This window comes from Mizuhopecten yessoensis, unplaced genomic scaffold, assembly GCF_002113885.1.
Source record: "Mizuhopecten yessoensis strain PY_sf001 unplaced genomic scaffold, ASM211388v2 scaffold9737, whole genome shotgun sequence".
NCBI classification, from domain to species: Eukaryota; Metazoa; Mollusca; class Bivalvia; order Pectinida; family Pectinidae; genus Mizuhopecten; species Mizuhopecten yessoensis.
Genome location: NW_018408197.1, coordinates 179,770 through 200,119, shown reverse-complemented (window position 1 = coordinate 200,119; position 20,350 = coordinate 179,770). Strand labels below are relative to the sequence as shown.

Here is a 20,350-nt window from a genome sequence, read left to right as displayed (position 1 = left end):
CCCCCCCCACCTCCCCGAACAAACGCCAACTGACACACTCACAAAATGAATATGAATACCCAAACAAAAGGCCCTTTGAGCCTGTATCGCTCAACTTCTACTGTATTGAATGGTGTGGGAAACCACATTTCACATCTGTGACATTCAAAGTGGGTGAACATGATTATTTTTATTAAATTTGACAAAATTAACCTTACAATACAGGTAAAATACCATTCCAATACAACTTATAGTTCTTTATAGGAATTTATAGGTTTATTTTCTCATGTGGGTCAAACAAACAGGCCTTATAGCCTTAAGAAGAAGTCATTTAAAGTGTTTAACAGTCTTCATCACCAAATATTATTCAACATATTTAAATCTTACACCTGTGATGCTGAGTGACAGGTTTGTACAAATTGGTTACCAAGATTTAATCATTGTTATTTTCCATATCTCTTGTTTCCATAACAACCTGACTGTTGCTAGACTTACTCTCGTCGCCGTGCCGAGCGCCGCTTCTCCTCAGTGAGTTCTTTTGGAGTTTGGTGGAGGACCTTCTCCTCTATGGACGAATCACTATGTCGTTGTTCGTCCTTTTCCTTCTGTTCTTCCTTCTGTTTTCACAAACGTAAAATTATTAGATAACTGTTAAATGTTTATGGTGATCAGGGATGGCTACCATCTGTAATCTGATGTTTTGTTCTCCAAATATTGTTTAATACATCTAGGAGGATTTAGAATGGACTCCTGTGAATTGATGCAAAACTAAACATCAAGTCAGCCAATGTTTAGAGTTTTAACAATGCCTACCTATTTAGTATGGACTCCTGTAAATTGATGCAAAACTAAACATCAAATCAGCCAATGTTTAGAGTTTTAACAATACCTACTTATTTAGAATGGACTCCTGTAAATTGATGCGAAACTAAACATCAAATCAGCCAATGTTTAGAGTTTTAACAATACATAACTTATTCAGATACCAATGTTTGGTCCTCTGTACATGTAGTGCCAGTAGATATCTCAGAAGTATCAGGTAAATTGAGTCATATTCTCTGTTAAAATTTTGGTAGTTTTCGTTACATACCTCTTCCTGAACACCTAGAGTAGTTTCCAACTTCTGTTTGTATTTCGTCATGCGTGTAGCGAAGTCTTCGTAGCGTTTATCCACTGCAGAACACCACTGCATGATACTGTTGGCGTGTATGTTGGCCTTGGCCACGAAGCCGTTGGCCAGAGACAGCAGCAGTTTCACACTCTCCTTGGTTTCCTGTGTAAGAACAGATGTAACTGATTATGAACTTTTCACACTTGTTCAGGTTGATGATGTTTACACCTTTTTTCTTAAATGTAAATTTACCAATCTTGATATTTGAAGCACTAATTTTACCATCTAGATTCAGTCCGGTTTGAGGTCAAAGTTGCTCTTCGGGTCAAAGGTCAAAACTATTAACGTAAATGTCAACACTTTTAAGGTAAAGGTGAGCACTTTCAAGGTAAAGGTGAGCACTTTCAAGGTAAAGGACAACTCTACCCAGACAGCTTAAAGATTAGTTATACAGTTCATTTGAAATTAAACTCCACAGTAAGGTTAAAGGTCATGTAACTCTGTCCAGAAAGGTCAAATGTCAAATCTGCTCAGCCATGTTGATTGTGACCTGTGTGAAAGGTCAACTGTGTCTGGTTAGGTTCAAGGTCAACCCCCACATTGTAGCATCCTACCTTGGCCCTGTTTCGGAACTCGTAGTATTCCTTGAGCAAGGCCTCTGTTTCCCCTTGGTTGACCCCAACCTGTGTATGTGTGGACAGGAAGGCCTCCCCGAAGTCTCGGATCCAATCCAGGGCCTAGACAGGAAACACAGCATATATCTCACATTGACATATAGTTATTCTCACTTTACACTCTCATTTAGGTTTCAGACTACATACAACAAAAGGCTAATAATGAAGTTAGTATCCAGGGTTGTAAAATTCCACTACCCCAATGTCCGCGGCGCTAGTAGATTCTATGTCGGGGCTGATGAAAAGGTTTAATATTTACTGTTATGTTGGTATTATCTGTACAAATCTGCCTGCAGGCTAGTACTCTTAATGTGTAACTGAATCCCCCAAAAAACAATACAAAATCAGAATATAATTAAATCTGGGTCAAATTTAATAAATCATACTGTACAATGTTAAATGAGTTTGTTTCATACATCCAGTAGGTAAATTGAGATGTTTTTACATATCGACCTGTGGTATTCTCTTATCATCTGTATCATACTATACTGATGCTTTCTCCGACACAAGCCATAATGGGTCAACACAATTCTGTACGCTATATCATCCTTACCTTCGCCAACATTTCTCAGTTATCACTTAATACATACACATATAGTTTTGTCTGTGTAATTTTCACTTCAACAGTCAAAAACCTCAATCGCAATAACATTTATTTTATTTGCCTTCCCCAAATTTCATTTTCGCTTTTTCTTAACAAATCCTTTAAATGTCTTCTACAAATATTTTTGCGTATGATAACACAAAAGTTTTGCTGGATGAAGTTGCAGAATAATGAGTTAACATGGAAATAACAAAATATATCGCTGAGCGAGGAATTTATAGGTCCTGAAATATTAGGTCTTCGCTTACTTTTCTTTATTTGGCTGTCTAGCTAAATTTGCGGACTTTCTTCAAACACAAAAATAGCCCTGTGTACATAAAAAAAACTTGATCGATCACAAATGGAAATTTTACACAATCTGAAATAGTTCAGGACGGCCAGCTTGCTATCTGTACAAATTCAACCAATCACAATGCTTGTTACTTACCTGCCTAGCGCTCTGTTCAAACAGGACATACTGATGACACTGTTCAAGTTTACGCTTCTTCACAGTCCAGTATTCTATGACTACATTCTCCTGCTGCAGCAGCTGGTCCAAGGTTGCTACGGTTACAAATAATTGTCAGTAGGTCAATGACAACCTCACTTTTATACAGGACTCAATTTTTTCAGTATCAAAATCCCGAACTTGATTGTTAAGAACAAACGAGTTGCAAATGTGTACGATTTTCATCCAAGATCATTTTTTTCTGAGATTGTATTATGGAATGAGAACACCTTTGAATTTATTCCAATCACACCTATCAACAAACTTTTAAATGAGAGAAAACGGAGACAGGAAGACTGGAGTTGTTTCCCTTTTCAGTGATTTCTTACTATCATCACATCATTCCTTTAGAGATCAGACTACATGGTAGATATGTATGTAACCAAATCGCATTCATACCAGCATGAACATTGAAAAAATGCTGCTCAATACTTAAATATAATTGTTTACATTTTGAATTTTATATACGTCATTGATCTAAATATAAGTATTCCCTGATATTTTCAATGTTGAAGTGTCCATGTCATCTTTGCAAACGAGATTCCTGAAACTGCCAAATATCACCAAAATGTTTGCATCTAATGGGTGCCTTAGGTTATACCAGGTGGGAGGAGAAGCTTCAAAATGACGCAGATCAAAATGTGTTTATTCTGGTAATGCTTATAGAGGTACTTGCAGTGAAAATTTAAAATAAAATTCTTTGTCATTTTTTCAACAGCTTTAAGTAACTGAGTGTCTTGTTCTTCGGCTAAATTTCCACACATTATACACATGATTTTTGCCAGTTACATTTTTTTTATATTTTTCTCACCTTTGACATGCTTTTCTGGACTACGGAACTTGAGCTGCGTGCCAAAGGTGTGAAGATTCCTGTTCACATACTTAAGAAAGCTTTCGGCTGTCCTTCTCGCCAGTGTACATGCCTAGATATACAATAACACAGAAAGGAGTTTTAACACAAGGCATACAACATTTATTAATTGGTACACACAGTTTCTGAAATGAGGCAGACCCACTGTTTGCTAGACCATGAGCTGCTAATTTGGGCTTTCTCCTTTGTTTTCTGTCAATACTGTATGCCGAAAATTTTGGCTGCAGTTTAATTTTCCACAAATTCGCCTTTTGTAATGAGAGCAAATTTATCATTTTAGCGTATATAAGTAAACAATATAATATACATCGTAATTAAAAGTGAAGGGCAAAATTCAGACTGGGCGAAAATTGATTTCATGGTCGAAGGGCGAAAGTATGACTGGGGGGAAATTTCCCCGGGATACAATATTTTGGTTTACTAATCCTCTATTCTAGCCTCCCAGTTCTCTTAGTAAGTTGCCCAATCCATTTGGTAAGTACCGAACTCGTTTTCTCCATCACCCAGTAAAATCTAAACCTCCATTTACCTATACCTAGTGAGTCTCCTCTATAACATCATAGAATCAGCTTACTTGCATGTTATTTTATCATTAAGTTATACCATCATGTATTATATATAGGAAGTCCAAACTTGATTTCTAGTCAAATTTCCTATATTACAAATATTTCCTTTTGATTTCCTATCCCTGTTGGCTATTTATGTTGACAACCCTACCTCCAGAAGAAATTTCCCCACCCTGGGAGTTGTCCCCTTCTTCATCATCAGCCAAGCCTCCTTCCGCTCTCTGCTTGACAAAATGTAGCCAACCCTGCTCCTCCCTAAACACTTATTTCTCTGGGAGAATTTTCCCAACCCCCTTGAAAACAATCTTCTTCTACTGTCTGCTCTTTGATATAATGTATAAGGCCTTGCTTTCTCTAATACTACAAATGATGATACTTTTAAGTATTCAAATACCAACCCCACCCCAGGGGAATGCCCTGCCCCAGGGAAGTTTTACCTTGTGGAAGGCTTTCTTTTGCTTGTTGTATGAGTGGTGAGATGTTCTAATACCCTTAGTCATGTTACTTTAGCATTCCCATACAGCCCCCACCCCCAGGGGATTGCCCTGCCCCCGTGGAAGTTTCACCTTGAGGAATGCCTCCTTTTGCTCGTTGTGTTTGTTGATGAGCTGTACTAGGTAGTTGGCCTTGTCTCCGGAATTGGCTCGTTCCGTGTTACACCAATCTTCGTCACGTTTGTAGTCACGGTCCAGCGACTCGAGGACTGACCAAACCTGTAATGCCAGGTGTAAAACAATAGAGGTGGACACTGGAGGTACATGTATGTACAGATTAGTAGAGTCAGTCATCCAAAAAAATTGGAGGTACATGTATGTACAGATTAGTAGAGTCGGTCATCCAGAACACTGGAGGTACATGTAAGTACAGATTAGTAGAGTCGGTCATCCAGAACACTGGAGGTACATGTAAGTACAGATTAGTAGAGTCGGTCATCCAGAACACTGGAGGTACATGTAAGTACAGATTAGTAGAGTCGGTCATCCAGAACACTGGAGGTACATGTAAGTACAGATTAGTAGAGTCGGTCATCCAGAACACTGGAGGTACATGTAAGTACAGATTAGTAGAGTCGGTCATCCAGAACACTGGAGGTACATGTAAGTACAGATTAGTAGAGTCGGTCATCCAGAACACTGGAGGTACATGTAAGTACAGATTAGTAGAGTCGGTCATCCAGAACACTGGAGGTACATGTAAGTACAGATTAGTAGAGTCGGTCATCCAGAACACTGGAGGTACATGTAAGTACAGATTAGTAGAGTCGGTCATCCAGAACACTGGAGGTACATGTAAGTACAGATTAGTAGAGTCGGTCATCCAGAACACTGGAGGTACATGTAAGTACAGATTAGTAGAGTCGGTCATCCAGAACACTGGAGGTACATGTAAGTACAGATTAGTAGAGTCGGTCATCCAGAACACTGGAGGTACATGTAAGTACAGATTAGTAGAGTCGGTCATCCAGAACACTGGAGGTACATGTAAGTACAGATTAGTAGAGTCGGTCATCCAGAACACTGGAGGTACATGTAAGTACAGATTAGTAGAGTCGGTCATCCAGAACACTGGAGGTACATGTAAGTACAGATTAGTAAAGTCGGTCATCCAGACCACTGGAGGTACATGTATGTACAGATTAGTAGAGTCAGTCATCCAGACCACTGGAGGTACATGTAAGTACAGATTAGTAAAGTCGGTCATCCAGAACACAGGAGGTACATGTATGTCAGATTAGTAGAGCCTGTCATCCCGAACACTGGAGGTACATGTATGTCAGATTAGTAGAGCCTGTCATCCCGAACACTGGAGGTACATGTATGTCAGATTAGTAGAGTCGGTCATCCCGAACACTGGAGGTACATGTATGTACATATTAGTAGAGTCGGTCATCCAGAACACTGGAGGTACATGTATGTACAGATTAGTAGAGTCGGTCATCCAGAAAACTAATGCTTCAAAAGTTATTTCTAAGGACAAATCAGACAAGTTGCCTACATCCTGTGGGGTCAGACCCAGTTACCACTTTATGTCTCTGCACAGGTCAGTTGAATTTCCCACTTTTTCAGTAGTTAACTTATTTAACCGGGAATGCCATGTCCCAGATGCACCTAGAATTTTCACTACAAGTTACATCAGTCTTTTTCCCAACGGAAAGCATCAGTGTTTTTCATTACTTAGCATTTGGAAAGTACACAAAGCAATTAGGCATGAAAAAGTGTCTGATAAAGTTTGCTTACTCTGGCTTATTGTTGTGGACAGTTTGATCTCAGAAGGGTCACAATTAAATGATGTATACTTTTTGTACCAATCTGCTAAATATATATAAGTAATAACAACTGTATGATTCAATATTGGCACAAATGTTAGTTGGATGCATATTACTTAGATACATGGGCAAAGAAGTACTTATTCGCCAATATATATATAAATGTGTCGCGCATGAATTATCTCCCTTCCGTTGGTGTCAACCATTACCTGTTCAGCAGTCTTGTACCAGTTCATGGAAGCCATGACGAGTTTGTACCGTTCCTCGGTGTGGTACATCAGCTGTTGCCAGGTGAAGGTCACATTCTCCGCGATCGCTCGTACGAGGTCAGAGTTGTAGTGACTCGCCTGGATCATGCTTTCAGCCCGGGCCGTTACCTGGGCCATACTTACGTTGGTTTTCTGTTAAAAACAAAACCAGTTAGTTGTGACAAAGACACGATTATCTTTCTAGTTTAATTAAACGGAAAAGGATCACATCAGCTATCCTATAACCTTACATTGTTAAGAGATTATTTTGAATTCGTAATTTTCAAATTTACACCCACATATTGATAGAACTCTAAATTTGCACCCACATATTGATGGAACTCTCAATTAACACACACATATTGATGGAACTCTCAATTAACACACACATATTGATAGAACTCTCAATTTACACACACATATTGATTGAACTCTCAATTTACACACACATTGAAAGAACTCTCAATTTACACACACATATTGATTGAACTCTCAATTTACACACACATATTGATAGAACTCTCAATTTACACGCACATATTGATAGAACTCTCAATTTACACACCCATATTGATGGAACTCTCAATTTACACACACATATTGATGGAACTCTCAATTTACACCCATATATTGATGGAACTCTCAATTTACACACACATATTGATAGAACTCTCAATTTACACAAACATATTGATGGAACTCTCAATTTACACACACATATTGATGGAACTCTCAATTTACATTATTGTATACTGGTAAAACTATATTATGTACTGGTAATACATTATTATGTACTGGTAATACATTATTGTGTACTGGTAATACATTATTGTGTACTGGTAATACATTATTATGTACTGGTAATACATTATTATGTACTGGTAATACACTGGTAATACATTATTATGTACTGGTTATACATTATTATGGATACAATTCAGAACATGTAAGCACAATCATGTCATGATGAGTGCTCTTACCTCGATTGCCAACATAAACTGCTCGTGCTCCTTGCGTAGCTGTTCTGCCTCTATCAGAGAGTTCGGACACAGGAAACAGCTAATCAGCATTGACTTTCCATTCTCTATCCAATATATCACCTGATATAAAATTCAAAGTTTATTCATTTTTGTACCAAATAATAGTATTGAAAGACATCTCCTTAAACGCAAAAAACAGTGTTGTCTTTCTGTAATTTTATATTGCAAATACCTATATGATACTACAGCCTGTGACAGTATATATACTGGCTCAAAGAAAATCTGATGAATACTATACAAGTGTATATAAATTTCACTGAAATGTCATAAGAGTTATATAACTACCACTAAGCCTCATATTATACTTATTATTAAATTGTATAGTTAATCAGTTTGATTTCATATTGCTTTTCGTCTGAAGTGAAATATCCCCCCCCCCCCCCCCCCCCCCCCCCCCCCCCCCCCCCCCCCCNATACCTGGCGAGCCTCAATTTCAAAGTTACGGAGCTGTACACACTGCTCCAGTCTCTGCCGTTTTGTCTCAGCAATGGTCTCTAGGTCCATCTCACGTTCGTGGAGGTACTCCAGTAGCGCCTGTATCCTGGACGATGCGTCATACTGTGTGTCCGCCATTAGCTGTACCCCCGATGTTTCAAACATCTGAATGAATGAGATTGAGCAAATTAACGTAACATGCATTAATATTTATTGATGAAATATCAACCCTGTAAAAGACAGATTTAGTAAAACATTGGTGAACGTGATTGATGTTTTTTGTTTACTTTGGATAAACAAAGATTGATTTTATTTCTTTGCAATATCAGCTTAATTATATAAAATCTATCAGGTCAGAGAAACCTGTTAGATATCCAGAAAGAGTCTGGATTGAATCCTCTTTTAAAATAAGGATATCACCCAAGATCAAGTTAACTGGTTTTACTGTGGAATTAGGTCGAAAAATGACAAAGTTAACTTCAAAATAGAATAAAACAAGAGGACCGTAAGTCCTGTAGCACTCACCTGGCTTTTAAGGCCAAGCAATGGCTATGGGTTGAGGATTTCAAACTTTTCAAAGTTATGATTCAGAAATTAAATCCCTAGGGGTGTGGCAAGACCCTAGAGTCAATTCTTATATCATGATTATGTTTAGCTCTTTATGCCTATCAGTTGTACATATGGTTATGGCTATGGGGATCTTAACAAATTCAAAGTTATGACCCAAGAATCATATCCCCAGGGGTGAGGCCAGACCCCAGAGTCAATTCCAATATCATGATTGTGTTCATTTCTTTAGGCCCAGCAATTGTATATATGATAATGGGATGGGAATCTTGATAATGTTAAATACTCCTTTTGGCTACACCCTCAGACCCAGAGTTCAGCCCCTCCATTTGTACAAGTTTGATTCCCCATCACCTGAGAGTACTTCCAATCACACATGATTGATATCAATCACTTAGTTCCAGAGAGGAAGTTGATTAAAGTAATATGGCTAAATTATGCTGCATTTGTCTCCACCAGCTAGGAATGCTTTCAGTCAAATTTGGTCACATACCAATCAGCAGTTTGAAGAAGTCACTTTAAGAAATTGTTGACATACAGATGACAGACAGACGATGGATGCCATGGTATTTTTTCGGCCGTAGTGAGCTAATAAGGAAGGAAGGTATATTCAATAAGAAAGATAATTCAAACCTGGCACAGCTCCTGACCCCTCTGCAGCACTTCGTAGGTACAGTTTTGCATGTGCAGTACACTCTCGTTGTGAAGCTGTAGTAACTGTTCAGCCTTACTGCCATCAGACACCAACTCCTGGTGCTGTAGCTCCTCCGCCCATAACTCCAACTGTGAGGACACCTAGGGCATGACAAGGATAGATAACTCATTACAGTAAAGCTGGGAGACAAGGGTAGCTAACTCATTACAGAAGAATGGAACAGTAAATCTAGGAGACAAGGGTAGATAACTCACTACAGTAGAATGGAACAGTAAAGCTGGGAGACAAGGGAAGATAATTCATTACAGCAGAATGGAACAGTAAAGCTGGGAGACAAGGGTAAATAACTCATTACAGAAGAATGGAACAGTAAAGCTGGGAGAGAAGGGTAGATAACTCACTACAGTAGAATGGAACAGTAAAGCTAGGAGACAAGGGTAGCTAACTCATTACAGAAGAATGGAACAGTAAATCTAGGAGACAAGGGTAGATAACTCACTACAGTAGAATGGAACAGTAAAGCTAGGAGACAAGGGTAGCTAACTCATTACAGAAGAATGGAACAGTAAAGCTGGGAGACCAGGGTAGATAATTCATTACAGCAGAATGGAACAGTAAAGCTGGGAGACAAGGGTAAATAACTCATTACAGAAGAATGGAACAGTAAAGCTAGGAGACAAGGGTAGCTAACTCATTACAGAAGAATGGAACAGTAAAGCTAGGAGACAAGGGTAGCTAACTCATTACAGAAGAATGGAACAGTAAATCTAGGAGACAAGGGTAGATAACTCACTACAGTAGAATGGAACAGTAAAGCTGGGAGACAAGGGTTGATAATTCATTACAGAAGAATGGAACAGTAAAGCTAGGAGACAAGGGTAGCTAACTCATTACAGAAGAATGGAACAGTAAATCTAGGAGACAAGGGTAGATAACTCACTACAGTAGAATGGAACAGTAAAGCTGGGAGACAAGGGGAGATAACTCATTACAGAAGAATGGAACAGTAAAGCTAGGAGACAAGGGTAGCTAACTCATTACAGAAGAATGGAACAGTAAATCTAGGAGACAAGGGTAGATAACTCACTACAGTAGAATGGAACAGTAAAGCTGGGAGACAAGGGAAGATAATTCATTACAGAAGAATGGAACAGTAAAGCTGGGAGACAAGGGTAGATAACTCATTATAGTAGAATGGAACAGTAAAGCTGGGAGACCAGGGTAGATAATTCATTACAGCAGAATGGAACAGTAAAGCTAGGAGACAAGGGTAGATAACTCATTACAGTAGAATGGAACAGTAAAGCTGGGAGACAAGGGTAGATAATTCATTACAGCAGAATGGAACAGTAAAGCTAGGAGACAAGGGTAGATAACTCATTACAGTAGAATGGAACAGTAAAATGTGGAGACAAGGGTAAATAACTCATTACAGTAGAATGGAACAGTAAAGCTGGGAGACAAGAGTAGATAATTCATTACACAGTAACAAATCTAAACATTTTGGGGATACAATCTCTCAAAGTGAATGGACAGATAATTTATAGAATATTGCAAAGTATACCTTATTCTAGGAAATATAGAACTGTTGATGACCTTGCTTACACTTTGATACTTAACCTCATGCAGGTTGACCTTTGACCTCTTAACTCTAAAGAGTCCATATATGACCTCTATCATTTTGATATCTGACCTTTTACAGGTTGACCTTTGACCTTTTAACTATAGAGAGTCTATTAATGACCTGTTATATTTTGATATCTGACGTTTTACAGGTTGACCTTTGACCTCTTAACTATAGAGAGTCCATTTATGACCTCTATTATTTTGATATCTGACCTTTTACAGGTTGACCTTTGACTTCATAACTCTAGAGAGTCTATTTATGACCTCTTATCATTTTGATATTTGACCTTAAACAAGTTGACCCTTGGACTCTAACCACTAAAGAGTCCATGTATGACATCTTACATTTTGATATTTGACCTTTTTCAGGTTGACCTTTGACCTCATAGCCCTAGAGAGTCTATTTATGACCTGTATCATTTTGATATTTGACCTTAAACAGGTTGACCCTTGGACTCTAACCACTAAAGAGTCCATTATGACCTCTTACATTTTGATATTTGACCTTTTACAGGTTAACCTTTGACCTCTTACCTCTAAAGAGTCCCTTTCAAACAGCCTAAGCTGTAGACACAGATCAAGCTTCATCTTGCGAGCGGCCCAGAGCTCTTCTAACTGTGTACGACTCTCATTGAGCTGGTGTAACACACCTACAACATAAAACATGCACACACATTATTATGATATCTCTATTGTTGTTGTACACACACATTATTATGTTATCACTATTGTTGTTGTACACACAAATTTATGACGCATCAGGTTTGCTAACACATATGATTATGTAAAAGTCTAACATATAAAAGTGGGAAAATTAAAGAGCAATGTATAGGAAATCTTCTTCCTGACCACACAAATTGGTGATGTCATTTGGTTCTGTTTTTGTACAGAAATTTATGAAAACAGATGTTTGTGATGTCATTACTTTGTGGCTATACTACTGCACAGATATTTATGACATCATATAGTTGTGATGTCACTATTTTGTGGCTGTGAATACAAATATTGATGACATCACAAGTTTATGATTTTATAACTTTGTTGCTGTGTACACAGATATTGATGACATCAGATGTTTGTGATGTCACTACTTTGTGGGTGGTGCTGGTGGGAGTATACAAGTATCCCCTATTATCCTCCCTCTATAGGTTTACTACCCTCCCCCTCACACACTACCTATCTGGGTGATACTGGTGAGAGTATACAAGTATCACCTAATTCCTCCCTCTGTAGGTTTACTTCCCTCCCCCTCACACACTACCTATATGGGTGGTACTGGTGAGAGTATACAAGTATCACCTAATTCCTCCCTCTATAGGTTTACTACCCTCCCCCTCACACACTACCTATCTGGGTGATACTGGTGAGAGTATACAAGTATCACCTAATTCCTCCCTCTATAGGTTTACTACCCTCCCCCTCACACACTACCTATCTGGGTGGTACTGGTGAGAGTATACAAGTATCACCTAATTCCTCCCTCTATAGGTTTACTACCCTCCCCCTCACACACTACCTATCTGGGTGGTACTGGTGAGAGTATACAAGTATCACCTAATTCCTCCCTCTATAGGTTTACTACCCTCCCCCTCACACACTACCTATCTGGGTGGTACTGGTGAGAGTATACAAGTATCACCTAATTCCTCCCTCTATAGGTTTACTACCCTCCCCCTCACACACTACCTATCTGGGTGGTACTGGTGAGAGTATACAAGTATCACCTAATTCCTCCCTCTATAGGTTTACTACCCTCCCCCTCACACACTACCTATCTGGGTGGTACTGGTGAGAGTATACAAGTATCACCTAATTCCTCCCTCTATAGGTTTACTACCCTCCCCCTCACACACTACCTATCTGGGTGGTACTGGTGAGAGTATACAAGTATCACCTAATTCCTCCCTCTATAGGTTTACTACCCTCCCCCTCACACACTACCTATCTGGGTGGTACTGGTGAGAGTATACAAGTATCACCTAATTCCTCCCTCTATAGGTTTACTACCCTCCCCCTCACACACTACCTATCTGGGTGGTACTGGTGAGAGTATACAAGTATCACCTAATTCCTCCCTCTATAGGTTTACTACCCTCCCCTTCACACACTACCTATCTGGGTGATACTGGTGAGAGTATACAAGTATCACCTAATTCCTCCCTCTATAGGTTTACTACCCTGCCCCTCACACACTACCTATCTGGGTGGTACTGGTGAGCGTATACAAGTATCACCTAATTCCTCCCTCTGTAGGTTTACTGCCCTCCCCCTCGCCCACCTCCTATCTGGGTGGTACTGGTGAGAGTATACAAGTATCACCTAATTCCTCCCTCTATAGGTTTACTACCCTCCCCCTCACACACTACCTATCTGGGTGGCACTGGTGAGAGTATACAAGTATCACCTAATTCCTCCCTCTATAGGTTTACTCCCCTCCCTTCACACACTACCTATCTGGGTGATACTGGTGAGAGTATACAAGTATCACCTAATTCCTCCCTCTATAAGTTTACCTCCCTCCCACTCACACACTACCTATTACAATTATCACTGTTTAACCCTCCAAACTAAACAATTGAATCACACTGTTTGTTGTCTCTGTTTATTTGTTTCTAATTTATAAAAACAACCTATTTACCATGGTAACATGTAATGACTCAACGCATGCCCCAGGATAGCCTATATTTATCAGTTTCTCCCTCAGTCCTAGTACTAGACACCTCACTGGCCAACAAGAGGTGTTACCTCTATATTGACTTCAGGATGGAAAACACCTGTAGTAGTATAACACATTTCAATGCAACTCAAAGGTAATAGAACAGATGAAGTGAAATCACATTTAAAAACATGTTATAATAGACCATCTGTCATTATATATAGATCACCTGGCATTATATATAGACCACCTGTCCTTATATATAGATCACCTATCATTATGTATATATCACCTATCATTATATATAGATCACCTATCATTATGTATATATCACCTATCATTATATATAGATCACCTATCATTATAATTAGACCACCTATCATTATATATAGATCACCTATCATTATAGATCACCTGTCATTATATATAGATCACCTATCATAATATATACACCACCTATCATTATATATAGACCACCTGTCATTATATATAGACCACCTATCATAATATATAGATCACCTATCATTATATATAGATCACCTATCATTATATATAGATCACCTATCATAATATATACTCCACCTATCATTATATATAGACCACCTGCCATTATAGACCCCCTATCATTATATAGACCACCTATTATCATAGTCCGCTTGTCATTATAGACCACCTGTTATTATATACCACCTGTCATTATAGACCACCTGTGATTATAGACCACCTATCATTATAGACCTCCTGTTATTATAGACCACCTGTCATTATACACCACCTATCATTATAGACCACCTGTCATTATAGCCCACCTATCATTATAGACCACCTGTTATTATAGACCACCTATCATTATATAGACCACCTGTCATTATATATAGACCACCTATCATTATATACACCACCTGTTATTATAGACCACCTGTCATTATAGACCACCTATCATTATAGACCACCTATCATTATATACACCACCTGTTATTATAGACCACCTGTCATTATAGACCACCTGTCATTATATACCACCTATCATTATAGACCACCTGTCATTATATACCACCTATCATTATAGACCACCTGTCATTATAGAGCACCTGTCATTATAGACCACCTGTTATTATAGACCCCCTGTCATTATAGACCTCCTGTCATTATAGACCACCTATCATTATAGACCACCTGTCATTATAGACCACCTGTTATTAAAGACCATTTACCAAACATACCTACTTGTATAGAATCATAATTAAGCAGCATATGCAGTGCAGACAATTTAAAGTGCACTAAAATTACAACATATTGATGGCCAACAATATTTTCATGTTTAACATGGAAATATTGATAAAAAAAACCTTGGTAAGAATCTTCAAACTATAATCCATTTAACACTTTTCCTCGTACATGTTTGCCAATATTTAACTGAAAGCTTAGAAAATGCTAATGTGTTAAATTAGCAAGTGATTATTTTTTATCGTCCATAATTCTTGAAAAGATTTTCTTCAATATTGCTGCACAGATTTTCCTAATTTTCGTTAGCAGATTTTCTGCAGGTTATTGTGGTGTAGTAATTATAAATTACATAGAGCCATGCTACAGCATGGGGAATAGTTTATATACACAACAGTATCCCAGCCTACCACAACCTACAAAACATTACTGCTGTATTTGTTGTAGTAAGGGCCCAGCCTACCACATAACCTACAAAACATTACTGCTGTATTTGTTGTAGTAAGTGCCCAGCCTACCACAACCTACAAAACATTACTGCTGTATTTGTTGTAGTAAGGGCCCAGCCTACCACAACCTACAAAACATTACTGCTGTATTTGTTGTAGTAAGGGCCCAGCCTACCACAACCTACAAAACATTACTGCTGTATTTGTTGTAGTAAGTGCCCAGCCTACATCATACCCTACAAAACATTACTGCTGTATTTGTTGTAGTAAGTGCCCAGCCTACCACATACCCTACAAAACATTACTGCTGTATTTGTTGTAGTAAGTGCCCAGCCTACCACATACCCTACAAAACATTACTGCTGTATTTGTTGTAGTAAGTGCCCAGCCTACCACATACCCTACAAAACATTACTGCTGTATTTGTTGTAGTAAGTGCCCAGCCTACCACATACCCTACAAAACATTACTGCTGTATTTGTTGTAGTAAGTGCCCAGCCTACCACATACCCTACAAAACATTACTGCTGTATTTGTTGTAGTAAGTGCCCAGCCTACCACATACCCTACAAAACATAACTGCTGTATTTGTTGAAGTAAGTGCCCAGCCTACCACATACCCTACAAAACATTACTGCTGTATTTGTTGTAGTAAGTGCCCAGCCTACCACATACCCTACAAAACATTACTGCTGTATTTGTTGTAGTAAGTGCCCAGCCTACCACATACCCTACAAAACATTACTGCTGTATTTGTTGTAGTAAGTGCCCAGCCTACCACATACCCTACAAAACATTACTGCTGTATTTGTTGTAGTAAGTGCCCAGCCTACCACATACCCTACAAAACATTACTGCTGTATTTGTTGTAGTAAGTGCCCAGCCTACCAATACCCTACAAAACATTACTGCTATATTTGTTATAGTAAGGGCCCAGCCTACCACATAACCTACAAAACATTACTGCTGTATTTGTGTATTACTGCTGTATTTGTTGTTGTAAGTGCCCAGCCAACATTGTAAATAAAACAGTGCTTCCCAGTCTGTAATAGTAAGCTTTTATATTAAAATATACAACATTTGATATAGCGCCCTATCTAGCTAACATAACCCATACTAAAGCGCTTAACAGAACATAGATATACAATTTTATACAGTCAATACAATTAGCATATATATTAATCAAAACAATATTGAGGAATTCGCAGGAGCTGCCTTATCAGGCACTAACTTCTAGTCCTATGCCACCTTGCTAATATCTCCCTATGTGTGTATGCCTGTGTGTGTGCTGGAGATGTATTGTGTTCTTTTAGGAGTGGGACCGTGCTACCAACGGTATCATTTATAGTGCCACATTATTTGAATGCTACAGCACAGATACCGCAACACCCACCCCTTACCATTGTATACTCCACCTGAGTTGTTGGAGTCGTGTGGGCAGGAGAAAAACACTTTCTCTGAATATTCCATGCATACGGCGACTTTGGGGATCGAACTCCGGCCACCTGCGTGGAAGGCCGGAGTGTTAACCACTCGACCAATCCGCCCATAAAGCACCCTAAGCTGCCCTGCACCATTTTTGCCATCCTGTGCCACCCTCAGCACCCTATATAAAGGGCTGTGCCACCCTCAGCACCCTATATAAAGGGCTGTGACATCCTCAGCATCCTATATAAAGGACTGCACCACCCACAACACTTGATATAAAGGGCTGTGCCACCCTCAGCACCCTATATAAAGGGCTGTGACATCCTCAGCATCCTATATAAAGGACTGCACCACCCACAACACTTGATATAAAGGGCTGTGCCACCCTCAGCACCTTATATAAGGGGATGTCCCACCCTCATCACCCTATATAAAGGGCTGTGCCACCTTCAGCACCCTATATACAGGGCTGTGCCACCCTCAGCACCCTATAGAAAGGACTGCGCCATCCTCAGCACTTTATACAAGAGGCCCATGGGCCTTAACGGTCACCTGATATATTTATACAGAGAGTTGATTTTGTTTTTAACATGAACAGAAATATTATTCAAAGTGACAAAAAACAATAAAACCACCTTATTCAATATCTAGCATACAGATTTCAGACTAAAAAGTATTTGAAACTAGCACCTCTGATTCTAAACAAGGAAAATGAAGAAATTTTAGCACACTGACTCCTTTGAGCCCCACCCTACAGCCCTTGGGGGTAGGGCTGGCTCAAAATTTTCAAAGTATCAAACTGTCAATTCAAGGTTATAATTCCAATCAAGTTATTAACATGTAATATTCAAAGTATCATTTGCCATTATAAACCATAATAAATTTTGCCCCCCCCCCCCCCTTCCCCAGGGGGTAAACGTGAGACCCTAGGGTCATAAACCTTAAGACCCTTCCATCTATGAAGAGTATTTGATTCTACCATATCTGGGTCTTGAGAAGAAGATTTTTGAAATTTCAGTAAATTCGACCCTTTTTGGCCCCACCCATCAGCCCCTGGGGGTCAGTCAGGGCTGATATGTGCTTATTATCAAACTGCTACCTAATACTGATAATGCTAACCCAAATTGAATTACTTCCAATGGAAATTAAACAAATGTTGGTCCAAAATGTGATTTCCCTATATAAACTATAGTAAAGTTTACCCCCTCCCCAGGGGGAAACGTGAGACCCCAGGGTCAAGAAATTCACAATTTCGGTAAAGCACCTTAAGACCCTTCCATCTATGAAGAGCACTTGATTCTACCATATCTGGGTTTTGAGAAGAAGATTTTTGAAATTTCAGTCAATTCAACCCTTTTTTGCCCCACCCATCAGCCCCTGGGTGTCAGTCAGGGCTCATATGTGCATACTATCAAACTGCTACCTAATACTGATAATGCTTACCCAAATTGAATTACTTCCAATGGAAATTAAACAAATGTTGGTCCAAAATGTGATTTCCCTATATAAACTATAGTAAAGTTTACCCCCTCCCCAGGGGGAAACGTGAGACCCCAGGGTCAAGAAATTCACAATTTTGGTAAAGCGCCTTAAGACCCTTCCATATATGAAGAGTATTTAATTCTACCATATCTGGGTCTTGAAAATTAGATTTTTGAAATTTTAGTCAATTTGACCCCTTTTGGCCCCGCCCCTCAGGCCCCTGGGGGCTTGGGACTAAACCGGCCACTATTTTTGTTGACCTTTGTCCATGGAAGGTCCCTGCAAAATTTCATTGAAATTGGTTCAGGGGTTTTGGAGAAGAAGATTTTTGAAATTTTAGTCAATTTGACCCTTTTTGGCCCCACCCCTCAGGCCCCTGGGGGCTTGGGACTAAACCGGCCACTATTTTTGTTGACCTTTGTCAATGGAAGGTCCCTGCAACATTTCATTGAAATTGGTTCTGGGGTTTTGGAGAAGAAGTCGAAAATGTAAAACTTGAGACTTTGTCTCAGGTGACCTGATAAAAGGCTGCACCAACCTAAGCAAGCTATAAAAAGGGCTGTGCCACCCTCAGCACCAAATGTACAGGGTTGTGCCACCTTCAGCACCCTCTAAAGGACTGTGCAACCCTCAACACCCTATATAAAGGGCTGCACCACCCTCAGCACCCTATTTAAAAGGCTGTGCCACCCTCAGCACCCTATATAAAGGGCTGTGCCACCCTCAGCACCCTATAGAAAGGACTGCACCACCCTAGGCACACTATATAAAGGACTATGCAACCCTCAGCACCCTATATAAAGGGCTGCACCACCCTCAGCACACTATATAAAAGGCTGCACCAAACTCAGCACCCTCTAAAGGACTGTGCAACCCTCAGCACCCTATATAAAGGGCTGTGTCACCCTCAGCATCCTATATAAAGGGCTGTGCCACCCTCAGCACACTATATAAAAGGCTGCACCAAACTCAGCACCCTCTAAAGGACTGTGCAACCCTCAGCAACCTATATAAAGGGCTTCAGACTCTGCAAATTTTACCTCTGAAGAGTTACACTTAGTAACGGAACAGGTAAGTATCCACATAATACGGACTGAGGGAACGACTTTTCTTAAGTCATTTTATCTCTAAGGTTTAGCTTTATTTTCAGTTAAGATATATTTTCTGTAAATACATATGTTTGACGTGCCAAGACATTTATAGAGATAAATACGGTACAAAGAGAAGGAAAGTGTATTACCGCTTATAATCATGTGGTGTGTATTTCTAACAATTACACAGGTGGGTAAAGAGATATTGTCCGCGTGTAATAAATCTTTGTTCTGCATAAATAAATAGTTCTGACAGCCATAACATACACAGGTGGTTTCTAGACCGTTCAGGTTTTGGGCCAGAATCAAGCTTTAATTGAGTAGAGTAATAAAGCATGTTGTCTATATTAGTGTTAAACTCCTGTTAAATACCCAGACACAATCTGTTACGATAGGTGTACTTGATAAGGGCTTTGTGTTCATCTAAACATCTATACACTTACTTAACACAAAGATTAAGTTGTAAAGGTGCGAAAAAAATATATATAGCATCTTTACCTTTTACTAAAGAAATATAGAAAATCAGTTTGACATGGACCATAATGTTTGATAAGGCCCTCCAATGCTGATACATTATCAAAATCAATAGCAGATTCTGTAGCACGCGAAAAACAACAACTGTATCTAGTAAACATATATCAAATATAATGTGACTGTGTGTGCTATACAGCTATAAAGAATCTATCCAGAGGCGTGCCATTTCAAATCTAGACTATCAATCAACATGCAGATTTTGAAAAAATGGGGGAGGTGGACAGGGGGACAGGGGGCGACAGGGACAGTGTGTGTGTGTGTGTAGGGGGCAACAGGCCTGGGGCAGTGTGTGTGGGGGTTGGGGTAGCAACAGAGACAGTGTGTGTGTGGAGGGGCAACAGGGACGGTGTGTGTGTG

At 39.4% G+C, this 20,350-nt stretch overlaps 1 protein-coding gene across 2 annotated transcripts in view; it reads right to left on the bottom strand.

Moving 5' to 3' along the window:
- LOC110458743 (kalirin-like) overlaps window positions 1-20,350 on the bottom strand; it is a 237,422-nt gene that overhangs the window by 160,578 nt on the left and 56,494 nt on the right. For both annotated transcript variants that reach the window (XM_021510631.1, XM_021510630.1), the window contains 11 exons: window positions 11,664-11,779; window positions 9,482-9,643; window positions 8,264-8,446; window positions 7,787-7,906; window positions 6,768-6,959; window positions 4,859-5,005; window positions 3,667-3,778; window positions 2,796-2,911; window positions 1,705-1,827; window positions 1,070-1,252; window positions 475-596 (listed from right to left, as the gene is read on the bottom strand). In XM_021510631.1, the coding sequence (XP_021366306.1) occupies window positions 475-596; window positions 1,070-1,252; window positions 1,705-1,827; window positions 2,796-2,911; window positions 3,667-3,778; window positions 4,859-5,005; window positions 6,768-6,959; window positions 7,787-7,906; window positions 8,264-8,446; window positions 9,482-9,643; window positions 11,664-11,779 (1,576 nt within the window). The remainder of the gene's footprint in view (window positions 1-474; window positions 597-1,069; window positions 1,253-1,704; window positions 1,828-2,795; window positions 2,912-3,666; window positions 3,779-4,858; window positions 5,006-6,767; window positions 6,960-7,786; window positions 7,907-8,263; window positions 8,447-9,481; window positions 9,644-11,663; window positions 11,780-20,350) is intronic.